Below are 23,241 nucleotides of genomic sequence, written 5' to 3' on the forward strand. Positions count from 1 at the left end.
TTTCTTCTTTGGGGCTAAGCTGAGTTAGTAGAATTTCACAGCATTCCTTTCCAGTTGCTTTTGAGGTTCTTTTCATTTACATTATTAAAATCACTGGGTATTTTTTTGTTTGTTTTCTTCACATTCTCCATTTCCCACAGCAAAATAACATCCCATTACATTCATGTACTTCAATTTGTTTAGTTATTCTGCAATTAATGGATGTCTCCTTTGATTCCACTATAAAAAAATGCTCTACCAATTTTAATGAAAACAAGAGGGAAAAGATATCTCACTTTCCCTTCTTCATCTTTTCTCTTCAATTTTTTTCTGTGCAGTTCAAGCATACATCCTCCCTAAAGATTCCATCTATCCTTGTGGAGGTCTCCCCATAGGTATTTTAAAATTTCCTGGGTACCAGTACAACACTGGGGTTATGTGTCAATTAGCCTTCCCTCTTGCCACATGACTGTCTCACTTCCTTTTCCATTCGTGTCATCATATGGTACAGCCTATTTGTGTCCACTATAAATGCCACCATTATCCTTTTGGGTTATTCTCAACTTTGATTCCTTTGAATGCTGTGGCACTGTAAGATTCGATTGCTTTTAAAGATTTTTTTTTATGCCAGGGATCAGCTTTGAGTTGCTAAAGAAAAAAAGTTACTGCACAGTTTTCCAAATGTAATCCAGTATGCTTTCTTATTACAATTCAAATCTGGGACCAACTCATTGTCTTTTTGCTGCTCCAATCCCATTTTAATACTGTCAACTCAATGAACTACCTATCATTGTCTGAACAATAGGTCGTTTTTAATCCATAGAATTTTTTCCTACATAGATTGTGCAAGAAATGAGTATTTTTCTCTTGTATTTAATAACTAATTATTCAATCAGAACCAACATTTTTCCCCTTTTCTACTTCCTTATCCAGCAATCAGTCAGTGTGAGAAATCAAAGACGTACCTAGCCAAGATCTAATGAGACAGTAAAAGAAATTCTAAGTTTGGGCTAATGGGTGCATTCCTGTGTTTTTTCTGACAGGTCTGGGGAAATGTTGATTCTCGTTTTTGCCAGATACTTGATATGGAAATTGCTAAATCTCTTTGACCAAGATTTGGGTGACCCAAGTCACATACTGCAAGACCCTCATATAGCCCAGTCTCTCATTATAATATTCATTTTCTCATTAATTGTTAACCAATCAGAGTTGATTGTTACCACCTACTCTTTGGAGGACATACAAAGCCCACTACCAAGAAGGGTCTTGGACTGAGAGAGATGGCCAATGCCCATTTTTTTATTAATAAATGTGCTGCCCTTTGTATGATCTGATGCTGAGTGAAGTGAACAGAACCAAGAGAATGTTGTACACAACAACAGCCACATTGTGTGATGACTAATATTGATAAACTTAACCCTTCCCAGCAATACAAGGATCTAAGACATCTCCAGAGGCCTTGTGATGGAAAATGCTATGCACACCCAAAGAAAGAACTATGGAAGCCGAATTGTTATTTTTTTTCTCTTCTGTTGAGTTTTGTTTCCTCTTTCTGATGGTTCCTCCTATTGGTTTTAATTTCTACTTACAACATCACTAATGTGAAAATACATTTTATATGAATGTAAATGTATAGCCTACATCAGAGTGTGTGCCATCTTGGGGAGGGTGGTGGGGAGGAAGGGGGAGAAAAATTTTAAACTCAAAAGCATATGGAAGTGATTATTGATAAGTCAAAATAAATTAAAAAAAGGAAAAAAAGAAAATAATTCCTTGAAAATTAGAATGGAGCAAATGGAAGCTAATGACTTTATGATAAATCAAGAAACAATAAAACAAAACCAAAAGAATGAAAAAATAAAAAAATAAAATAAATGTGCTGCCCTTACTAATAAAATTATTAAATTACCCAAAAACTATGTCTCTCAGAACTTTAATTGTCAAAATTGTTAGGCTGATCTCTTTTAGGTAATCATGAATCTTGTTGAAAAAAGCCTGAAGTGTTCTAGGAATAAATGCAATCAACGCAATATCCTACAGAGACAGGAGCATCTGGATGACCTCACTATCTACAGGCAGCTAAGTAGCTAGGTGGCATAGACCTGGTGTCAGGGACACAAGTTCAAATCCAGCTGCAGACACTTATTAACTATGTGACCCGGGCAAATCACTTAACTTCTGTTTGTTTCAATTCCCTCATCTGTAAAATGGGGATAGTAACAGTACATACTACCCAGTGTTGTTGTGGGGATCAAACCAGGTAATATTTGTAAAGTGCTTTCTTTGCAAGGCTTAAAGTGCTATATAAATGTTAGCTATTATTATCTTTAGCAGGGGTTCTGACACCTAAAAATTTTTTTTTATAACTGTATTTCAGTATAATTGGCTTCCTTTGTGATCCTGTGCATCTTATTTTCTCAATTTTGAAAGACTTTCTGAGGTGGGAGGTAGTAGCTAGGCTTCAGCAGACAGGCAGAAGAGCTTAAGAACTGATCTACAGGGAATCCATCCTACATTTGGACTTCCTACAAAATATCTTCTATGAGAAAGATCACAACTTTGATAAAAATCTAGCTCCCTTATTTATATCTCAAATAAGTATCAAAGGGTATCAAGAGGGAGGGGAAATTTTGCATCAAATGTCACTAATAAAATTTGAGACTCAAAATATATATGGAATTGATACACATTGAGTCATTCCTCAATTCACTAAGCAGTCAAAGGATATAAAAAGTTTTCAAAAGAAAAGCATAACCATGAATGACCATATGAAAATATGCCCCAAATCACTAAGAATAAGAGAAATGCACATTTAAACTAAGTTATTTAAACTAAGGTTTTACCTTACAACTTGCAAAGTGGCAGAGATGACAAAAATGGGAAAACAGTGTTGGAGAGCTATGAGAAGAGAAGTGCACTAATACACTGTTATTGGAACTGTGGATGGGTCCAACTCTTCAAGAAAACAATTTGGAATTATATAAGTAAGGGGATTTCATGATCATAGCTTTTGATCCATGTTTAACTGAGCAAATGACTCAAGGACAGTAGACAGGAAACAAGATTCCAACATAAACCAAAATATTCATAGAAGCACTCTTTGTGCTATCAACTAACCGCAAAGGGGATACACATTGGCTAAATATACAGTGATACATCAATAACACGGAACATTATTGTGCAGTAAAGAATGATGAGGAACTGAAAAGAACTTACTAAGCTCTGTGTGAACTGAGGCAGAGTGAAATGGGTAGAACCAGAGGAATATAAACACTTAATATAACAGTGCAAATGAAAAGAGAACTAAAAGAAAACTGAACTCTGAGTAAAACAACACAAAACAAAACAATAATGGTCCTCAAGAACAAACAATGATTTGGAACCCAAAGTTTTAAAAACAAATGTTAACAAATTGTTTTCACATGCAACTGGGAAATAAGATATACAGGCAATGGGGTATAGAAATCTATCCTGCCCTACAGGAAAATAGAAGGGGAAGGGGATAAGAGAAGGGAGATGGGGTGATAGAAAGGAGGGTGGATTAGGGGAAGGTGTATTCAGAATGCACACTGTCTTGGGGATGGGGAAGCACAAGATGAGGAAAACATTTGGAACTCAAAATCTTGTGGATGTGAATGTTGAAAACTAAAAATAAATAAGTTAATGAATCTTAAAAATAAAAAAAAATTTAAAAAGAACAAATAATGAAACATTACTCTTAGAAGAAAGGTGGGGAAAATCAGTGCAGACTGTTGCATATGTTGTCATATGGGGTCACTATATTGTGTTTGCTTAACTGTTTTTTCTTTGTTACAAGGGAGAAATCAATACCAGAATGGTGATGGTATATCCAGAATGTCAGTGATATAAAAGCAAAAAGAATCAATGAGCATTTTTTAAATTAGAAAAAAATCATTAGTGGTTCATTGAATAGTTACTTCTTTGGTTGTATTTATCAAGGATTCCTCTTGTATAATCTTACCATATCCATGAGAAACTTGTTGGAAGTGACTTATTAAGACTTTTGCTCTGAGTTAAAATATTTTTGCTAATCAACACAAAATAAATGCAATGAAGTCTTGTACGCTTTGTACCTTCCAGTGTATTGTTGTGGGACTGTGAAGCAGTGCAGAGAATTATTTTCAGAAGTCCATCTGTTCCCTTCTTATGTTTTCATCAAGGATACCTTGAACGTATATGTAAAAAATTCTCACAAATAATTTTTAAAGAAAGTAGGCATACAATTTGGCAATTATTGATGTTCTGTATCTGTGTGTGTGTGTGTGTGTGTGTGTGTGTTTTTAACTCATTTTTTTGCTATTTTCTCCTCTTTCCCAATGGATACCATAAAGCTATAAAGATTGGGTCATCTTCAGCAAGTATTTCCCTGTAGTTAGTCACTCTTTCCACATTTGTTTTCCTAAGTGCACTTTCTACTCCTTGGAACAGCAAGTAAGAGACTGAGGTGTTGAATTTGAATGTAGTAGATTTTCTGCCTCTGACAATGAAATAAATTGTTATAGAAATGTTAGCAATTTGTTCCATTATCAATCTCTTTGTTATCTTCCAAATTTCATCTTTTATCTTCACTGGTTCAATTGGGTTATGCTAAGCTATTTCTAAAAGTATTTTTTCCATTCTTCTGCTTTTCAATGTTTTATAAGATAATGCTGCTCAGAGTGTTTTATTGTCTTCTTTAGCTTTGTGTCCCAACCCACTATTGTCCTCTCTCTCTATGAGGATCAAGTGTCTGTTGTCTAATCTTGTTTCTCAGATCTTTTAGCCTTCTTATTGAGGCAACTGTAGGAAATGAAAGTCACTGATCTTTGCCTTTTTCTCTTTTCCATTTTTTGTCATCAATGACTCACCTTGAATAGGTCAGATTTAAGCCATCACAAATGTTCCCAGTCTTCTCATATTAGCCTTCTTATGTTTTAAATTATTTTATTCTGAACTTCAACAAATAAAAAATAATTTATTTTCATGTATGTGGAAATAAAGATTTTATATACATATATGTCAGAAAAAGAAGACTGTCCATGAAACTGTAGGTCTTTATTAGATACAGCTTATTATAATGCCTAATACATATTAGGTGTTTTGTTGAATGACTGACTGAAGTTCAACCCATAGCTTTCAAAGCTATTTGTCTATGCTTCTTTCTGTTCTGTTCGCTGCATTCTTTTCAAAAGATGGCTCAATGATCCTCTTTTCTCTTTTCTTTTTTTTTGTTTTTTGTTTTTTTGTTTTTTGCTATCTTATCCCTATCCCCCTCAATCTCTCATTCACCCCTACTAGAAAAGCAAAAAGAAAAACAAATCCTTTGCAATAAATACATATAGTCAAGCAAAACAAATCTCTACTTTGTTTAGCCTTTTTCCAAGTTAGATGTTGCTTTAGATCTTTGTTTTAACTAATCAATGGTCAGATTACAGACACTTGATTCTGATATGACTCATTCCAGTAACCAATTGTTTCAAGTCTCTTAAGATTGAGTCACTTTCAATTGTTTTTTGATGCCTAGGCTTTCTTACTCTCTTCCAGGAGAAAGCGTTCATGATACACAGGTGTGAGGCTGCAAACAGCCCATCTCATTTTTCAGATGAGCCATGCTGTCATCTCCTTTATGTCCACCTTCACCTTGAAGTCATAGAACACCAAAGGACATATTAACTGATAATATATTAATATATATGAATGAAAACTACATACATGAATGAAATATGTATATATATATATATATATATATGAACCTCTTCATCCTCTGCTATACATGATGATGAGTAACCCTACTTTCCCTAACTGCTATTTCTCTGTATCCCTCAATAGTTCTGCATCCTCTCCTGGATCTCTTAATCTGGGGAATGTCTCCTTCAGTTTTCTCTTTCTGTATACTTTTTTCCTTGGCAATCTGATTTACAACTCTGGCTTCAAGAACTGCCTTAATGTAGATGATTATCAAATCTTCCACTTCAATTCTGATCTCTCTTTTGAGTTCCTTCCTGACCAATACGTCCAACTGCTGACAAGTCAACTGCACCTGGATGCCCCACTAGTACTAGTATGTCCCAAATTAATTCAAGTCCACAGATGTTTATGAAGTGCATGCTATGTACAAGGCACTATCCTAGGTGCTGCCCTCAAGGTGGTTATATCTGCAAGGAGGGAGAGGGGGAAGGGGAGATAACGTGTTATATAGATAAGTAAACAAGTAATTTGAAGAGTACTAAGGGCAGGGAGGATTGGGAAGGCTTCTGGAAGGAGGTGGCAAATGAATTGAGCCTCAAAGATTAAAATACTGAGAGCATCAAGGAAGGGGTACATTTCAGGCTTGGGAAATGGCTTTTGTGAATGCAAATAAACAGAAGTGGGAGATGGAAAGTTTAATTCTGGTTGTTGGTAATAGGACTAGTTAGGCTGAAACAGTTAAGGACTAGTTAGGCTGAAAGGGAGTAATGGAAAATAAGGCTGGAGGGGCAGGTGGGAGACTTATCCATGAAAGGTCTTAAATTTGAGGTTAAGGAGTTTGCATTTCCAGAGGCAACAGGCAACCTTTGGAAGTTAGTGAGGAAGGGAAAATGTTCACAACTGTGACTAAAAAAGTTTTTTTTTTTAATGTGTATAACCTTTAACCCAGCAATAGCACTTCTAGGGCTATATCCCAGAGAGATCATACAAATGGGAAAAGGACCCACATGTACAAAAATATTTACAGCAGCTCTTTCCGTAGTGGCAAAGAATTGGAAATTGAGAGAATGCCCATCAATTGGGAAATGGCTGAACAAGTTGTGGTATATGAATGTAATGGAATACTACTGGGCTATAAGAAATGATGAACAGGCTGACTTCAGAAAAACCTGGAAAGACTTGTATGGTCTGATGCTGAGTGAAGTGAACAGAACCAGGAGAATGTTGTACACAATGACAGCCACATTGTACGATGACTAATATTGATAAACTTAACCCTTCCCAGCAATACAAGGATCTAAGACATCTCCAAAGGCCTCGTGATGGAAAATGCTCTCCACAAAGAAAAAATTATGGAGTTTGAATGCGATCGAAGCATACTATTTGCTATTCTTTTTCTTCTATTGTGTTTTGTTTCATCTTTCTGGTGGCTCCTCCTATTGGTTCTAATTCTTACTTACAACATCACTAAATGTGAAAATATGTTTAATAGGAAGGTATATGTATAGCCTATATCAGATTGTGCACTGTCTAGGGGAGAAAGGTAGGGAGGGAGGGGGAGAAAAATTTAAAACTCAAAAGCTTATGGAAGTGATTGTTGATAATTCAAAATAAATTATTAAAAAAATACAAAAAAAAAAAGATTTTTTTGACAGCTGTATGGAGAATTGATTGGTGAGAGGAGAAACTGAAGCTAAGACCAATTAGGAGACTAATACAATAGCACAGGCAAAGATGGTGAGGGCCTGACCTAGGTTGGTAGCTCCATAAATAAAGAATATAACATGCTGGGGAGGGAAAATTGAGTGAAAAACGATACAGAAATTATGGACCTGAGTGACTGGGAAGATAGTGGTTTCCACAAAAGAAATGGGGACGCTTGGAAGAAGAGTGGATTGGGGGGGGTAAGATAATGACTTGGATTTACTGACAGCACATCTATTCCTAAGTTCCCAATCTCCCATATTCCTAAGATTGTTATGAATTCTTCCACCTCCCTCAACTTTCTCATCTAATCAGTTCAAGCCAACTTCTCTGACATCTCTCAACAACTCATCTATTCTCAATTTCTCCATTGCTATTACCATAGGCATGGTATAGGATCAAACAAGTTAATATATGTATGGTGCTTTTCAAACCTTAAAGGATGGAATGTGTCAGTTATTACTATTATTATTATTATTATTATTGGACAGAGCGCTGAACATATAGTTAGGAAGGCCTGGGTCTGAATCTTGCCTCTAATATTTACTGGCTTTGTAGCCTTGGTGAAGTCGCAACCTCTCTAATCATGCTTCTTCTCTTTATAATGACAACATTTATTGTCATTGTTGTTCAGTGGTATCAGGCCTGTCTGACTCTTCATGACCTCATTTGGGGTTTTCTTGGCTAAGATATTAGAGTAGTTTGCCATTTCCTTCTCCAACTCATATTTAAGGCAAACAGGGTTCAGTGACTTGCCCACGGTGAAGTGTTTGTAGCTACATTTGGACTCAGGAAGATGAGTCTTCCTAACTGTAGGCCTAGGTGCTCTATCTACTACACCACTATCTAGCTGCACTATGAGAATAATAATACCTACACTACCTGCCTTACAGAGATGTTGTGAGGTTCAAATAAAATGATAGATAGATGGACTGACAGATAGACAGATAGAAAAATAGGATTTATTAAGTGCTCACTGTGTACCAGGCTTTGAGCTAAGCGCTAGGATACAAATGTGAGTCATATAGACCCTGGGCTCAAAAAGCTTATATTCTAATGAAGAAAGACAACAGATAAAGGGGAGTTGGAAAATAAGAGGAGGCAGGAAGAAGTCAATGGTTGGGAGATGTCCAAGAAGTGAGGTGAAGACCTAGATCTTGTCAAAATCTGTATATGCAACAAAAGATCTTTGCTATAAAGTGCTATAAAATTTCAGTGATCACTACTACCACTACTAGTCTGGACTGTTTGCCTGGACTCTCCTTTACGTGTGTCTCTGCTTGTATTTCTTCCTCTTTCTAATCCATTTTCCACACTATTCCCAGAGCAACCATTCTTATCCTTTAATATTACTCTTCTCCTCAAAAACCTTCAGAGGCTTCACTACTATTTTTACTGATGAAATTTTCCAAGCTGGCCTTCAAAGTCCTCCACAGTTTGGTACCTCTCTAGCTTTCTAGTCATACGGTTTACTCCCTGGCAGACAGTGGGTGCAAAGTCCTTGAAATGTCCTCCATTTCCCCACTAAATCTACTCTATTTCCACCCAAACTTTAATGCCCAATTTTAATACTACCTTCTTGGTAAAGCCTACCAGATCCCCTCAGGTTATTTTAGACTTCCTCCCAAGACCTCACTAAATGTTTTACTTTTGTTTCTCTCTTTTACTGTTAATAGGATTGTTGTGAGAATCAAATGAGAAGATCTGCTTAAGCTACTTTGCAAACCTAAAAGCACTTATAAATGCTACCTGTTAACATGTTTATACTGTAAGTGTTTATTTTATAAGTAATGTGTTTTATCTCTCTACTCCAGGGTAAGCTCCCTGAAGGTAAGGGTCACTAATGTGCTAGGGGCCAGTCCCTAGCTCTGGGAGACCCTTGTAAAATGACGGGGTTATGCTAAAAGACAATCTGTGGTCTCTTACAGGTCTAAATTTACAATCTTATGCACTGTACTCTGGCAGCTAGGTAGCAAAGTGGATAGAGCACCTTGCCAGGAGTCTGAAAGACTTAATCTTCCTGAGTTCAAATCCGGCCTCAAGGACGAGCTGTGTGATCCTGGGCAAGTCACTTAATCCCCTTTGCCACAGTTTCTTCATCTGTAAAATGAGCTGGAGAAGGAAATGGCAAACTACTCTAGTATCTTAGCCAAGAAAACCCCAAATAGGGTCACAGTACAGTTCCAACACAACTGAAAAACAAAAAACAAAAATGGCTTAACAAAGATAACATGCTCCATACTGGGTGGTGACTTAAATGCTGTTTAACTGTTGAATGGGATACCTAAGGATCATAGATCTAGAACTGAAAGAGACCTGGAAGGTCATCAAGTCTAACCCCCACATTTTACAGATAATAAAGCAGAGACTCAGAGAGGGTACTGGATTGACCCCAAGTCACCAACGAAGGAGAGGCAATATGATGGTTCCAGGGACATGTTGTACAGTACATTCCTATTCTGTTAGTGTTCTCACTGTATTAGATGATCAGACAAGTTCAGGGGACCCCTTAACAACAGAAAGGTCCCTTTTAATTCTGAAAATCTGTGTAGTACAAGGAAGGGCTTGGTTTGAAAATAGTTTAAGCAACTTAATAATGGCTGCAGTGGCCCCCGGGCAAATCATTTTTCTTCTCCAACCCTCAATTTTCTCATTCGTATATTGTTAAAATAACAATAATGTTTGTAAAAATAACTCTACCTAAGCCACAAAGTTATTGTAAGGAAGATGCTTGGTAAACCTTAAAGCGCTCTCTAAAGATGCAATTATGATGCTGCTGACTTTTATAATACACAAGATTTGTGTGTGTGTGTGTGATTTAAAAAAAAATGCTATATTCTTGCAAACCTCAACTCAATCAAAGTGCTCTTTCTCTGATTCCCCCATCTGTTCCTAGAAGTTCAGGGCAGCTGAGAAGGATTAGAAAAAAAAAAAAACTGTCAAGCGTAAAAGGCGGACAATAACACAATTTTACCCCTGTAGCTCGCTGCCCAATCTCGAAGCTCCCGAATTGGAAGCACTTTTTTCCTCCTCTACGCACACTCACGCTCAGAGCCCAGGGGAGGTAAAGAAAAGACACAATGTAGCGGCGCTTCCCGCCAAGACCACCCCCGGGGCTCTTCTCCCCCCAACCCCCAACCCCCACCCCGCGACTGCGGAGCGAGAGCAGGAAGTGGGGCTGGGCGCGGCCGAGCCCGGGCGGCGGCGGCGGCGGCAGCGGCGGCGGCGGGACTACAGCTCCCGAAGTGCTGCTCGAGGCGCCGCAGGCCCGAGCCCGGGCCGGGACGGGAAGTTTGGGGCGCCCTTCCTTCCTCTCTCTCTCCCCTTTCCCGGGCCCGTCTCCGGCCGGGCTCCGGGAGTCCCAGAAGCCGCTCCTGCTCTCGGCCCCGGGGCTCCCGGAGGGGGCCTTCACGTCTTGCAGGGCCTGAGAGCCGGGGCGGGTTCCGGCGGCGGCCGGAGCGGGGGTTGGGCGAGAGGAAGGGCCGCGATGGAGGTGAGCGGGCCGGAAGACGACCCTTTCCTGTCGCAGCTGCACCAGGTGCAGTGCCCGGTGTGCCAGCAGGCGCTGCCCGCCGCCCACATCAACGCGCACCTGGACAGATGTTTGCTGCTGCACCCGGCCGGACTTTCGGAGCCCGACGACGACGAGAGCCTCGGGTCCGCGGAGCCCGGCAGGAGGCCGAGCTCGCCGCCGCCGCCCCCGCCGCCGCCGCTGGGCAGCTGCAAGAGGAGGCGCCTGTCCGGGGGCTCCCTGCGCCTGCCGCCCGCCACCCCGACCGGCGAGAGCAGCGACGGCGAGGTCGACGAGCCGGACGAGCCGGGGCCGCCCGACGGCCGGGACCCCTACGACCGCTGCCCCAGCCCCTGCGCCGGCGCCCACGGCATCCCCGCCTTCGCCAGGGGCCCGGCCGGCAGCCCGCTGCCCCTGCGGAGGAAGGTGTCCGGCAAAAGGCCGGTGGCGGCTGCAGCCTCGGCGTCCGCCGCCGCCGCCTCCTCCTCCGCCGCCGCCGTTTCCGCGTCCCCGAGGTGCTGGAAGGAGAGCGAGCGCTCCGAGGACGAGGATGAAGACGACGACGAGGCGGCTGCGGCTGCTGCTGCGGCGGCGGCGGCGGCGATGGGCGGCGAGGACGACGACGACGAGGACCGGGAGGACTGGGAGGCCTCGGCGCCCTCCACCGCCGCCTTCCGGGAGAGCGCCGGGCACCTGGGCCCCGGGCGCGCTCAGCCCCGGCCCCCGGCCCGCGAGGAGATCTGGCAGAAGCTGGTGGGCAAGCCTCTGGCCGATAAGATGCGCCCCGCCACGCTGCAGGAGTACATAGGGCAGAACAAGGTGGTGGGCCAGGAGACCCTGCTCAGGTCCCTCCTGGAGTCCAACGAGATCCCCTCCCTCATCCTCTGGGGCCCCCCGGGATGCGGCAAGGTGAGTGGGGGGTCGCCTTCGAGGAGTCGCCGCGCCTCCCCCCTCCCCCTTCCTCCGTCTCCTTCCTGAGGTTTCATTCACTCGGTGCCCCAGGACCTATTGTTAGTGCTTTTTAAAATGCTGGAGTTAATACAATGGTTAAGAGGCCTAGGCAGCTGCTCCTAGGAGGGAGGCAAAGGTTTTGCCCGAATGGTGCAGAGAATATTTTAGCTCAAAGTCCTCCCTTCCCTTCCCATTTGGATGGACTGCAAATGCCGAGTTAGAGGTTTAGAATAGGAAGGACCTTGGAGTTATTCTAGTCTCACCCCCTCACTTTACAAATGAGTGGCACTAAGAGGTTAAATGATCCCCACCACCACCACACACACACATACATACATACATACGTACGTACGTATATATCTCTAGTTAAAGAAGTAGTGCCGGGATATAAACCCAGCTCCAAAATCTGACTCCAAGTCCTGTATGCTTTTTTAGCATCTGGCGGTTACTGATAATCCTGTAGCATTCTACTGATGTGAGACTTAGGTAGTTAAAGAATCAGGTGGCAAGATACTGAAATAGAGCAGTCAGTTAACATTTATTAAGCGCCCTCTATGTGCTAGGCGCTGGGAACACAAAAAGGGGCAAAAGACAGTCCCTGCCCTCAAGGAGCTTACAATCATTTCTAATGGAGCACACTGGCCCTAATTTACAATGGGGATCCGCAGCTTAAAAACTTGGGGAATAGCTCAGGAGAAGATACCAGTGCACTATTTCTTCTTGATCGCCCCACCCTGTTCAAAACTGAGATAAAATAACTAGGAGGCAGATGTGAGTTCAATATACAGATATTTTTAAATTCCAGGTTCTTCATTCTAGTTTTTTGTATCTTCTACATGTATTATCTCACTCCCCCCAAAATCGTAAGGTAAAGCGACTTTACAATTTCCAAAAGTTACTGTGCCCATTTTACAGAAAATGATATAGAACCAGAGAGGATGTGATTTGCCAAAAAATTACAGAGCTAATGAATTTCAAAGCTAGCGCACTGGAACCCACATTTTATACTTATTGGTAAGGTGCTTTCTATCTGCTCTTCCATCTTACCTTTATAAGAAAGTCTTATAACAACTACAGTTGTCCAGTAATGGAACATGCCATGTTTATATGTTGGGTATGAACTATCTGGATAAATTAAAATTGAAGTAGGGGAAATTTCTCACATCTAGTGGAAGGTTGGATTAGGTGGCGTCTAGAGGGATAGGGGCTGAACTTGTGATTTCTTTGGTTTAGGGAACTCCCAGGTGAGGAAACTCCCCGATAATGCAGGTGGGTACTTATCTGAAACTTATTTGTCTGCAACACTGAGAAATTGAACAGGTGGCCCAGGGTCAGACAATTAGTGTTTTTCAGAAATAATACTAGAACTTGGATTTTCCCTGGCTTTCAGGCTGGCTCTCTACCCATTACCCCACACCGTATCTCTTTAAGATGTTAATCTATTTTAATCAGCCATTTAATTAACTCTTCCAGTGGCCTGCCATTATTGGTTCTTCCTAAACCTAGTTTGTGACCTGGTTTAAACTTTACTGATAGAAATTACTATTGCTTTGTTATGTAGACAGGAAATTTATTAGGACAGCTGTGGACTGCATGGAACCCAATATAAACCAGGCTAGAAGTACACATGAGTCCTTAATGGTCCTCTTGGGTGGCAGACATAAATAAAATAAGACATCTCCAATGTTATCACTGCCTTCAGGGATCTAGCTTCTCAAATCCTGATTTGCAGCCAGTGTTTGCAACCTGAGTAGGCCCTCTGGCTTACACCATAGGATGCTGTGGAATACCAAGTAGGGAAAATCCCCAAGTCCTGTAGAATCACCTTATGACAGGATGAATGCCAACCACTGAACCACCCTTCATCTTGCCCTCTCCCTTCACATTTTTCCATTTGATATAAAGAATTGTCATGGAAACATGACGTTATCTTTACCTTTGAATTGTTTTTCTTTTAACTTTAACCAATGAGAGGGAGGAAGACTCTAGGTTAAAGTTGGTCAAGCAAAAATACAACAGGATATGTTCTTATTTATGTTAAAACTTAATTGTATTTGATTCATTAAACCAGAAGTAAAATTCGTCCTTTTAATTATTTGAAAGACAATTTTAAGTTCTGTGGAGCTAGCCTTGGAATCAGAGGGACCTGATTGGAAACAGAGAGATTCATAGCCAAATATAGCCAGAGACACTTAGTGAATGAAGGGACTTGGGTCAAGTCATTTAACTTCCCAGCGCTCCTGGCAACTTATTAGGAATTTAGGTTGCAAAACTGTTAGAGTACTGCTTTGGTGGAGGGACTTACCTCTGGGGAATTTAATACACCAATAAAATTCAAATCACAGCCAAAAACAAAATTTACATGAATTTCATTATTACCAGAAAAATGAAAGTTCCATAATCTGATTTTGGAAGCCTCACCTTGTCAATCTGACATCTCCAGCTAGTGGCTAGAGGGGTCTGGAAAACTTTGGTTCAAGTCCTGCTCTTTGCCATGTGACCATACGCTAGTCAGCTTCAGTATTCCAGGCCATGTTCTAGGTATAAATTATAGATGAGTTACCAGACTGCATCTGTGGAGGGAATTTCTATCCTGGGAGTTCCCTTTACTGATTAAATCATAGGGTAGACCCAAAAAAAGTCAACTTTCCAAGGAAAGAATTGCCTTCCCAGTTACTTGAATATATATAAATAAGCATGTTTTGCTATTTTTTCAAAGCTATCCTTTGCTAACTGATTATTTGCCCAGAGCAAATGGCTATTGGCAAAGCTAGAGTAAGCATTTAAGAAGTTGTGCATGGAGTGTTCTTTAGTAATACTGTGTTAGGAATGCCTTTATTCTTTGGGTGACAGCTGTACTTTCACTAAAGAAAAAAAGAAAATTCTCTCACCCTCACTCTTATTTTTCTTTTTGGCAGAAACAAAGGAAGAGATACGAGGGATACAACAGTTCTCAATTAAGTGACTGGGTAGCCATTCTTTGCACTCATTTGTTACCATATCTACACTAAGCACTATACCCTGCCCTGTCCCCTTTGGAAGGGGGGGGAACGCATCACTTCCCAACCCTCTTGGTACTAGTCAAGAGCAGGTGTTAGGACTTTTATCAGAAATGGGTGTTTATTGAAATTTAAACTCATGGCTGTAAACCCTTCTCTCAGCTGAGGTAAAAACAACCCATTTTCTGAAGAGGTGGCCTAATAAAGGGGGGGAGGGGGAGAAGAGGAGTGATGACTACTGGAATTTTTTGTGTCTGTCCTGAGCCAATTATTTTCCAGTTCTAAAAAAATGATATTTTAAAATGATGTACAACTGTTCTTTGTTCCAGCCTACTCAGTATTAAAGCTGCAGCCTTCTAGTCTAAATAAAGTAGGAAGAATTTAGTGACCATTTCAAGATTGCAATGCATACTAGCGCTTGCTAAGTGCAGTTCTGTTTGATATATATTTTTTCTGCATTAAGAACAGATTGGAGCCAGCTGGGTCTTTTTTTGTATTTAGTGCCATTCTTGCATTATATAGATAGCATTGTACATATTTACAGCAACAAAGTGGTAAGAGTAATGTACCATTACTTGCAATGCTCCTACAATCTTACTAGGATTCAAAGTCTGTTTTTTTGCTAGATGAGTTAATTACTAAACTGCTTGTGAAGTTGATCTTGTCACCAAACAATTTAAATTATTTTTCTAGACATCTTGGGACTATTCTACATTAAATAGGATCCAAAAGTGACATCTTGGAGGCAAATTTTTTTTCCTTTTAGTTTTTGTTGTTCTAGACCTGTACTTGTACTTTCATTGAGGGAGCTCCTAGCTCAGAAATTGCCCCGACCAAGGCTTAGGTAGTTTTAGAGAGTTGCCTGGGGGCACTGAGAAGTTTAGTGATTTCCCCTGCCCTTCCCCACCAGGGTAACATAGCTAGTATGGGTCTGAGGCAGGATTTGAACTCAAGTCTTTGTGACTTTGTCCCTCTGTCCACTACACCAGACTGCCTCCCAACTGGTTCCTTGCAAAAAGAAAAGATTGGGAGAGTATACAAGTAATGTTTCATCATAGTATGAACGACACCCCCACCCCCCTCAGTTCCGTAGCTAGCCCCTGTAGGAGAAAAGGTCAGTCAGTTGTCAGAAAGATGTCACAGGTATGCAAAGAAACTATCTTCCTAGCTCAGACTTAGTTTGGGTAACCAGGGAGGTTGAGATCTTTTACACAACTTTTAGCTGTGCCACATTTTTCACTTTTAAAAAATTTTTAAGACTTCTTTATTGGGAAGGGAAGACAGAAGTATGATTTCATTGGTTGAGAAAATTCCCTGGACCAATGCATATTGGACCTGCTTTGCTACTTGTATTCTTAGAGAGTTGCCTGGGGGCTCTGAGAAGTTAAATGATTTGCCCCAGGATATATCCGGGAAGGGACTTGATCCAAGTCTTCCTGACCGAGGTCTACCCTCTGAACTGCACCTCTGTTTTTTGAGTGTTGAGTCTTTAATTTCAGTTCCTCACTTGGCATTTTATCTCCTGAATGAGCAGTTACTGTGTGTGTAGATCAGTTCAAACCTCCAAATAACTTTTTAATCTTTTCCATTGCTCTCCCTTCCTGGCTTAGTTTCTTTCTGTTGAGGACTTAGGGAAGGTGGAGGGGGGTGGAGTGATGCTTTCCAGAAGGCTTGCCTTTAAGCTTCTCTTTTAGCATTGGTGCCCTCACAGGGTAAAGAAAAGGCCTTTGGTGTGAGATGAAACTAAGGAAGAAGTGAGCTCTTGGGAACATGCCAGGCAAATGGCTTTGGGAGGGATACTGCTTAATGGGATGGCTGGAGACTGACCACTAGTCATGGCACATTCGGTATGATAAGCTGAGTTCCCAAGGTCAGGGCATGTGGTACAAGTGTAGTAGAGGCTCTATTGGAAGACTTTAAATTTTAAACCTTTTGAACAGTCCTTTAAGGTCTAGGTTGCTGTTAACAACAAGGAAGGGCTTTTGCCTCCTGAAATAATTTCCCCCACTCCCACCTCCCAATCTCCTTTCTTCTGCCTAGACTTATCTGCCCATAGCTTTTAATAATTGCAAACTTAGCTGTATTAATTTTTTGCTTTGAAAGAAGGGAATTGAAAAAATTCTTTGTTATGATGGATGGCTTTCTGGGAGAGGGAAGAGAGATATGCGGAAATTTAGGCATTGTAAAGATGATTTCAATAACAACTTATTTTAAAAAAGAAGAAAGGGCCTTGTAGACATTTAGAATTGAAATGCAGTCACTTCAGTGAGTAAATGGTATGGCCTAGCTGTAGAAAGTTTACAGACTTCATCTACACCTTACGTCACCATTTTCCCTATCTGTTACATGGGAGATAGGCAGGCAGTAGAGGTAGGACTCTTTAAGTCCCATTCAATTCTGTGGTGCAGTGATCATGATTTCCTCCCTTGTATCTTTTTCCTTGTTTCTGCTATAAGGAGAAATAGGGTGGGGGCGGGAGAATTTCCTTCTTTTCTTTAGTGAGATAGTACAGCTGTCACCCAATGCTAAATCAGGACACTGGCTCTTTTTACAGGGATACCAAGGATTCTACAGGCCTAGAAAGGAGAGGTAGGAAGAAGAGGATTCCGAGTCAGAAAGAGATTGAGTTGCTTTCCTGTTTCATTTCACCTCATTTCTTTAGGGGGAGGGAGGGGTGAGAAGGCTGTTTGGGCATTTGAGATTGTTACCGTACTGCTAAATTCCTTTTTAAAGTGTAGGGTCAGCTAAATTGTTCTGGCCTGCCTTCCTGGATCGGCTAATGCAGCAAGTGCTTCTTCTCTGGGTTGAACCAGTGTCTTAACGTTTTTGTGCTTGTCATCTTTTTCAGACCACCTTGGCATATATCATAGCCAATAACAGCAAGAAAAATAGCATGAGGTTTGTGACTCTGTCTGCAACAAGCGCCAAGACAAGTGATGTCCGAGATGTCATAAAACAAGCCCAAAATGAAAAGAACTTTTTCAAAAGGAAAACCATCCTTTTTATTGATGAGATTCATCGTTTCAATAAATCTCAGCAGGTACTTAATGTCTTTTCCTCTGTCTTGGGTTGACCCTGAGAATTTCATATGAAGGGACTTAGATGGGCCAACACCTTTGAAGGGACATAGGCTGAGCTAAACAATTTCAAGATAATGCACACAACAGGGCGTAGTGGAGTTTGAAGTACCTAGATTTAAATCCCAGCTCTGCCACTTAGCACTTGTATCACTTGTGCAACCTTGAGCAAGACATTGACTCTCTGGGCCTGGGCCTTGGCGCCTCATCTATAAAATGAGGGGCTGGACTAGATGACCCTTTTTTTGTACCTTCCAGCTCTAAACCTGTTATCTTATTGCCTCAGAGAAGAAATGTAAGACCAGTTTATCCAAACACTTTTAAAGGGTTCAGATTTTTTTCACCCCTTGAGAATGTTTTGTTTTACTGACTTGGGAATGATTTCTCTACATGGGAATTGAAATACTTAACAGATTGATGAAATATCAAAAGTAAAGAAAACTATGTTAGACCAAATTTCCATTCTGTAGGATTTCTAATTTATACTTTGCTTCATCTTTTTTAATAATTTGTTTTCAAAAGCATTACCATTTTTCCCTTATGTAAATTAGAACTTGTATTTTTGTCCCTGAAGAGTCTGCATTTTCTTCCCTCTGATCTCACTCTTTCTTATTAAAATAACATCTCTGAAGTCAGGTGTTTGGGCCTTTATTATTAACTTGTCTGGTTTTCTGAAATAAAAATGAAGCCAGGTATCACTTAGGCATTAAATGCATCCGTGAATTTTGGAATCTCCCTCAGGTAAAACTGAATAAAAATATTTGTAGTTGAGGAATTTTTTTCTTGAATGTTTTTTATTTTAATATTTTAGTCAGGGGTAGAAATTTTAAATTGAAACTGAAAGCTGTTCTCTAAGTGGACTTTGTATTACTGCTTGCAAAATGAAACAAAAGCAGTCTTGGGATTGGGATGCTGATCAGCTCAATTTCCTCATTTATAATTTTTTTTTTTGGAAGGGTTTGGACCTTGTAGTAGATTGTTGTGAGGAATTCTGGGTGCAGAAACCATTTCCACCTATGCATATTAGCAACTCATCCCTAATTTATAATCTTGAGAGGATTGGCAGGAGCACTGAGGAAATTAAGTGACTTGCCCACTAGGTGTCAGGCAGGATTAGAACCCAGCTCTCCCTGACTTCAAGGCTGGCCTTCCATGCATTATATTTCACTGCCTTTCCACTTACAAAATAGCACATAACAATTACATAGCCCACAAGAGTTTTTAGAAGGACAGTAGCATAGTTAAATAGGTTGCAAAGGGGGAAAAAATTGTGAATATTAGTAAATGATGCTTTTTTTTTTTCATATTCATATTCTTGGGGGAAGAAATAGAAAGAAGGTTCTGGTTTTCACCTGATTGTTCCAGTTCAGCCTTGGGCAAGATCAGGGTGGGGTGGGAGGGTACAGGGGTAGTAGCTAGGAAGAAAGATGACTGACCCAGAAAAAAGTAACATTTATGTCAAAGTTAGATTAGCATTCCATATACATTAGTTTTGCTATTGGTGGAGGACAGGCTCATACATTTGGTGGCTCAGAAAGTATTTTCTGGACTCAGACAAGGGCTCAACTCACCAAAATATTGATACCCACATTCGTGTTTTGCTAAGTAGAGGGTGATGCACTTAAACCCCAAAGACAGAAACTGAAAAACAGGTGGTGGTAATTAACTCACATAGGCTTTTGCAGGTTGTCATTAACTGGAATCAGTTTCTTCTGCTTTCCTCCCATGGCTAGGACACTTTCCTTCCTCACGTGGAGTGCGGGACAGTGACCCTGATTGGAGCCACTACGGAGAACCCTTCGTTCCAGGTCAACGCTGCACTTCTCAGTCGCTGCCGGGTGATTGTCCTGGAGAAGCTCTCAGCAGAAGCAATGAAAACAATTTTAATGCGAGCAGTCAGTTCCTTGGGGCTCCGGGTGCTGGACCAAGGCAGGCCCACAGACTCTGTGAGCCACGGCAACAGCAGCAGCTGCAGCAGCAGCAGCGGTTCTGAGTAAGTTGACTGTGAGCTGTGGCAGAACACAGACAACCCGAGGAATCTCTTGGCAGGTGGCCAGAGTGGGTGGGGACAGAGGAGACGAAAATAAAAGGAGCCCGGGGAAGGAGCAAGGGGTATAAAGTTGTCCTGACGAGTATCTCCAGAAAATAATCCCCTTCTGTGGATCAGGATGCAGTTTTATAGTGGCTACATCTGTAATTCTCATGGGTCAGCAACAAGTCCTTGGTACTTATTCTTTGCCTATGCCTGTCACAGGGTCATAGGAGGAAAGTGCTTTGTAAAGCATAAAGCTTACTATAAATGGGAGCTGCTGTTTATTAATATTATCAATTACAATAATTATGATGGTGATGATAATAGAAACATTTGGTCATTTGGTTCCTAAAATGCTTTAGAGAAGATTGTAAAAAGCTTTAGTGCTCCATCATGAAAAACAATAAAATTAGTAGATTTATTAAGCCCCTACTATGTGCAAGTCAGTTTACTATTGTCTAGGAAGATGAACATAAAGGAGTTTACTACATTCTACTGGGAGAATGCAATGTATACATGGAGAAGTAAAACGGAAGGGCCCTCGCCGCTGCCCCCACCCCTCCCCCCACCCCCGAGCACGGTAAGCGCAAAGAAAAGATGCAGACCAAGTGCATACAGGAAACGCGGAAAGGACACTTTTAGCTGAGGGAATCCTAATTTATTTTTTAGAAATGCTTCAGAGTGTCTGTGTATTTTGTGTAAATAGGAAGGGGCCGCATAGAGAGAAATATCTTCACAATAGAGTGTTTCCCAAGCTCATTTGGCCGTGGAACATTTGGGGATTTGGCATATATTGGTAGAACTAACAAATGTAGTCACTTGAAGTATGTATGGATAGCCATGTGGTGTGGTGTCTTGGGTGGACTCAGAGTTTGAAGGGTCCTGCACTGGGGGAAAGACAGTGATGTAGCTCTGAGGCCCAAGTTTCTGGGGCAAGATCCCTAGACTCTCAGCTCCCAGATGTCCCTATGTTCTTCCAGGAAAATGAGGACTATACTCACCCACTATGATCATATTCTTCAGTTCTCCTCAAGATAGTCTTTCTCTCTGATTAGGAAGTATTCCATCAGAACTAGCATTTAAGTGTTTTCTTGGAATATTCTGTGGAATACCAGGGTTTCCTAGTTCAAAGTTTGTGAAAGATACTGTAGCTCTTAAGTGCAGTTTAGAAAAGTTTTTTAGAACCTTTATTTTTTACTCATTATAATTGTCATTCTAGAATTTGCTCCTTTAAAAAAGATAAATGAAATGAAAGTTCCGCTAAACATGTAATTCACTCTTGAATTGTTATCAGTGTATTTTTATTCTTTGAATGAATCTCTCTAAGAGTCAGATGGAAACTTCATGACCATGAAGGAATTTCAACTAAAAATGAACTTCTGGAGAACATTCCTTTTAAAAAAAAAATTTTTTTCTAACACAACCTTCAGTTTCCTAAATCCTCATTACTTTTTTAATTTGTAATATAAGCAGTGAGTATTAGGAGTTTTAAGTTGGATCATATAGTTTAGAGAGTTTCCTCTTTGTTAATACGGCTGGTCTTCTTTAAGCCACCATATCATATGTAGTGAACTCATGTGTCATTTGAAAAAGTGTAGTGGAATATAATCTGGGCCTCAGAAGAGGTTGATGCTGCTTGGTCGGTGTACCCGCACGGCTGTGTTAGCGGCTGCCCCCCTGGCTAAATTTTGGAGACTTTCCTTTCTGTAGGCATGAAAGTACAAGGCATAGTTTCAGGCTCCACTTGTTCAGGGTTTGGGTTTCGCCAGTCTCTCTATGTCCCTGATCTCCCCCACTTGCTGTGTCAGATGTAAGAATTGTGGCCTGCTTAAGGAAAGACTTGAAACATTTTTGGCTTGTTGACCATCGGGAGGATAAGGTAGGTTCACTTCAGAATGGAACTGTAATAGGATATTGACCAAGCCCTAAGCAAGAAATGTGTTCAAACATTTTAATATCCATAATGTACACTAATATTTAAAGGCCCACAAGGTGTTAGCTAACTGGGAGTGAAAGGTGGAATGAGTTTATTTGTGTTACCTGTTTGGTCTGGTGAGTGCTATCTCCTCCTAGCATCTAGTATGACTTTTCTTTCTAACTTCATAGCTATAGGGAGTTGTTTGAGTAGTTGAAACATTTCCATTTTTTTTTTTGATTGTTTGTTTGTTTTGGCAGTAGGGTTAAGTGACTTGCCCGGGGTCACGTAGCTAGTGTCAAGTGTCTGAGGCTGGATTTGAGCTCAGGTCCTCCTGACTCCAGGGCCAATGCTCTATCCACTTTGCCACCTAGCTCCCCTTTTCTTACCAGTTTTAAGTCTAGTTAGAATTCACTATCTTACCTTAAGATTTGGCTTATATTCAAAAGGGGATGGGGAAGTGAGATAAGATATCCTTCCAGTATGTATAGATTCACGATTGTTTGTGACTGACCACACTCACCCCATAGGGAAACGTGTTCTATTGAAGCAGAGAGTCAAATGAAGGCCAAGACATTACCTTTATTTTCTAAAAATGAAGAAAAATCATTCTGATTCCTTTTGGAAATAAAAAATGAAGACCACAAATAGTACTTAGGTTCCTGCTGCTAATGGGATCATTTACAAAGTAGCTATCATCCACAGGTGATTCACTTCCACCAATACCATTGCTGACAACTTAGAATTAATTAAATTTTCATTATGGTTTCTTTCCTTCCTGTGTTCCCTGCCATTCCTAAGCTATACCCTGGAAAGCTGTTATTAGGAGAGAAATGAGAGTGATCTGGTTTCTGACCATTAATGGAGTCAGCTCAGGATGGCCATGGTTGGCCAGTTCCTAAATTATCTAGGATCTTGATCTCTTTGAAGTCAATTTATTGGTGATGATGATGCTAGTAACTCACATTTATAGCACCTGAATGTTTACAAAGCATTTTCCTCACAATCTGTTGTTTCATTTCTTATGAGAAGTGGGTAGGGGAAATAAGGAGATTAAACTCTTTATCAATTAATTGTGCTTCTATATAGCTACTGTGGGCCTTTAGTGGTTCTATAATTGTACTGGTGTAGGCACTCCTTCCACCAAGGCTGACGTTAACCTTTGCTCACCTCCTTATCCTGTAATTCTTGTCCAGGTTTTCACCATAAATCCTTCGTAGAGGAACTACCCAATGTGCTGGAGACCTTCCTTTTGTTCTTATAATATCTTGGAGGTACCCATGTATCACTTGCACTGTCCATCTATTGTCTCTTATTCTCATTACATGAGCAACCCCACTCCTTCCTTTCTGAAAGGTCATTCATATCCTTGAGAATGTCTTTTA

The 23,241-nt window shown here is 40.8% G+C and overlaps 1 protein-coding gene across 2 annotated transcripts in view; it reads left to right on the top strand.

Annotated features, from left to right (window-relative positions):
* Positions 1-10,620: 10,620 nt before the first annotated feature.
* WRNIP1 (Werner helicase interacting protein 1) overlaps positions 10,621-23,241 on the top strand; it is a 30,962-nt gene continuing 18,341 nt past the window's right edge. Inside the window, exons 1-3 of one of the 2 annotated variants that reach the window (XM_027843969.1) lie at positions 10,621-11,791; positions 17,681-17,872; positions 19,643-19,902. In XM_027843969.1, coding sequence (XP_027699770.1) covers positions 10,859-11,791; positions 17,681-17,872; positions 19,643-19,902 — 1,385 coding nt within the window. In that variant the 5' untranslated portion in view covers positions 10,621-10,858. The remainder of the gene's footprint in view (positions 11,792-17,680; positions 17,873-19,642; positions 19,903-23,241) is intronic. The other variant, XM_027844046.1, reaches the window with a different exon arrangement.

This window comes from Vombatus ursinus, unplaced genomic scaffold, assembly GCF_900497805.2.
Source record: "Vombatus ursinus unplaced genomic scaffold, bare-nosed wombat genome assembly UNPS02000577.1, whole genome shotgun sequence".
NCBI lineage: Eukaryota > Metazoa > Chordata > Mammalia > Diprotodontia > Vombatidae > Vombatus > Vombatus ursinus.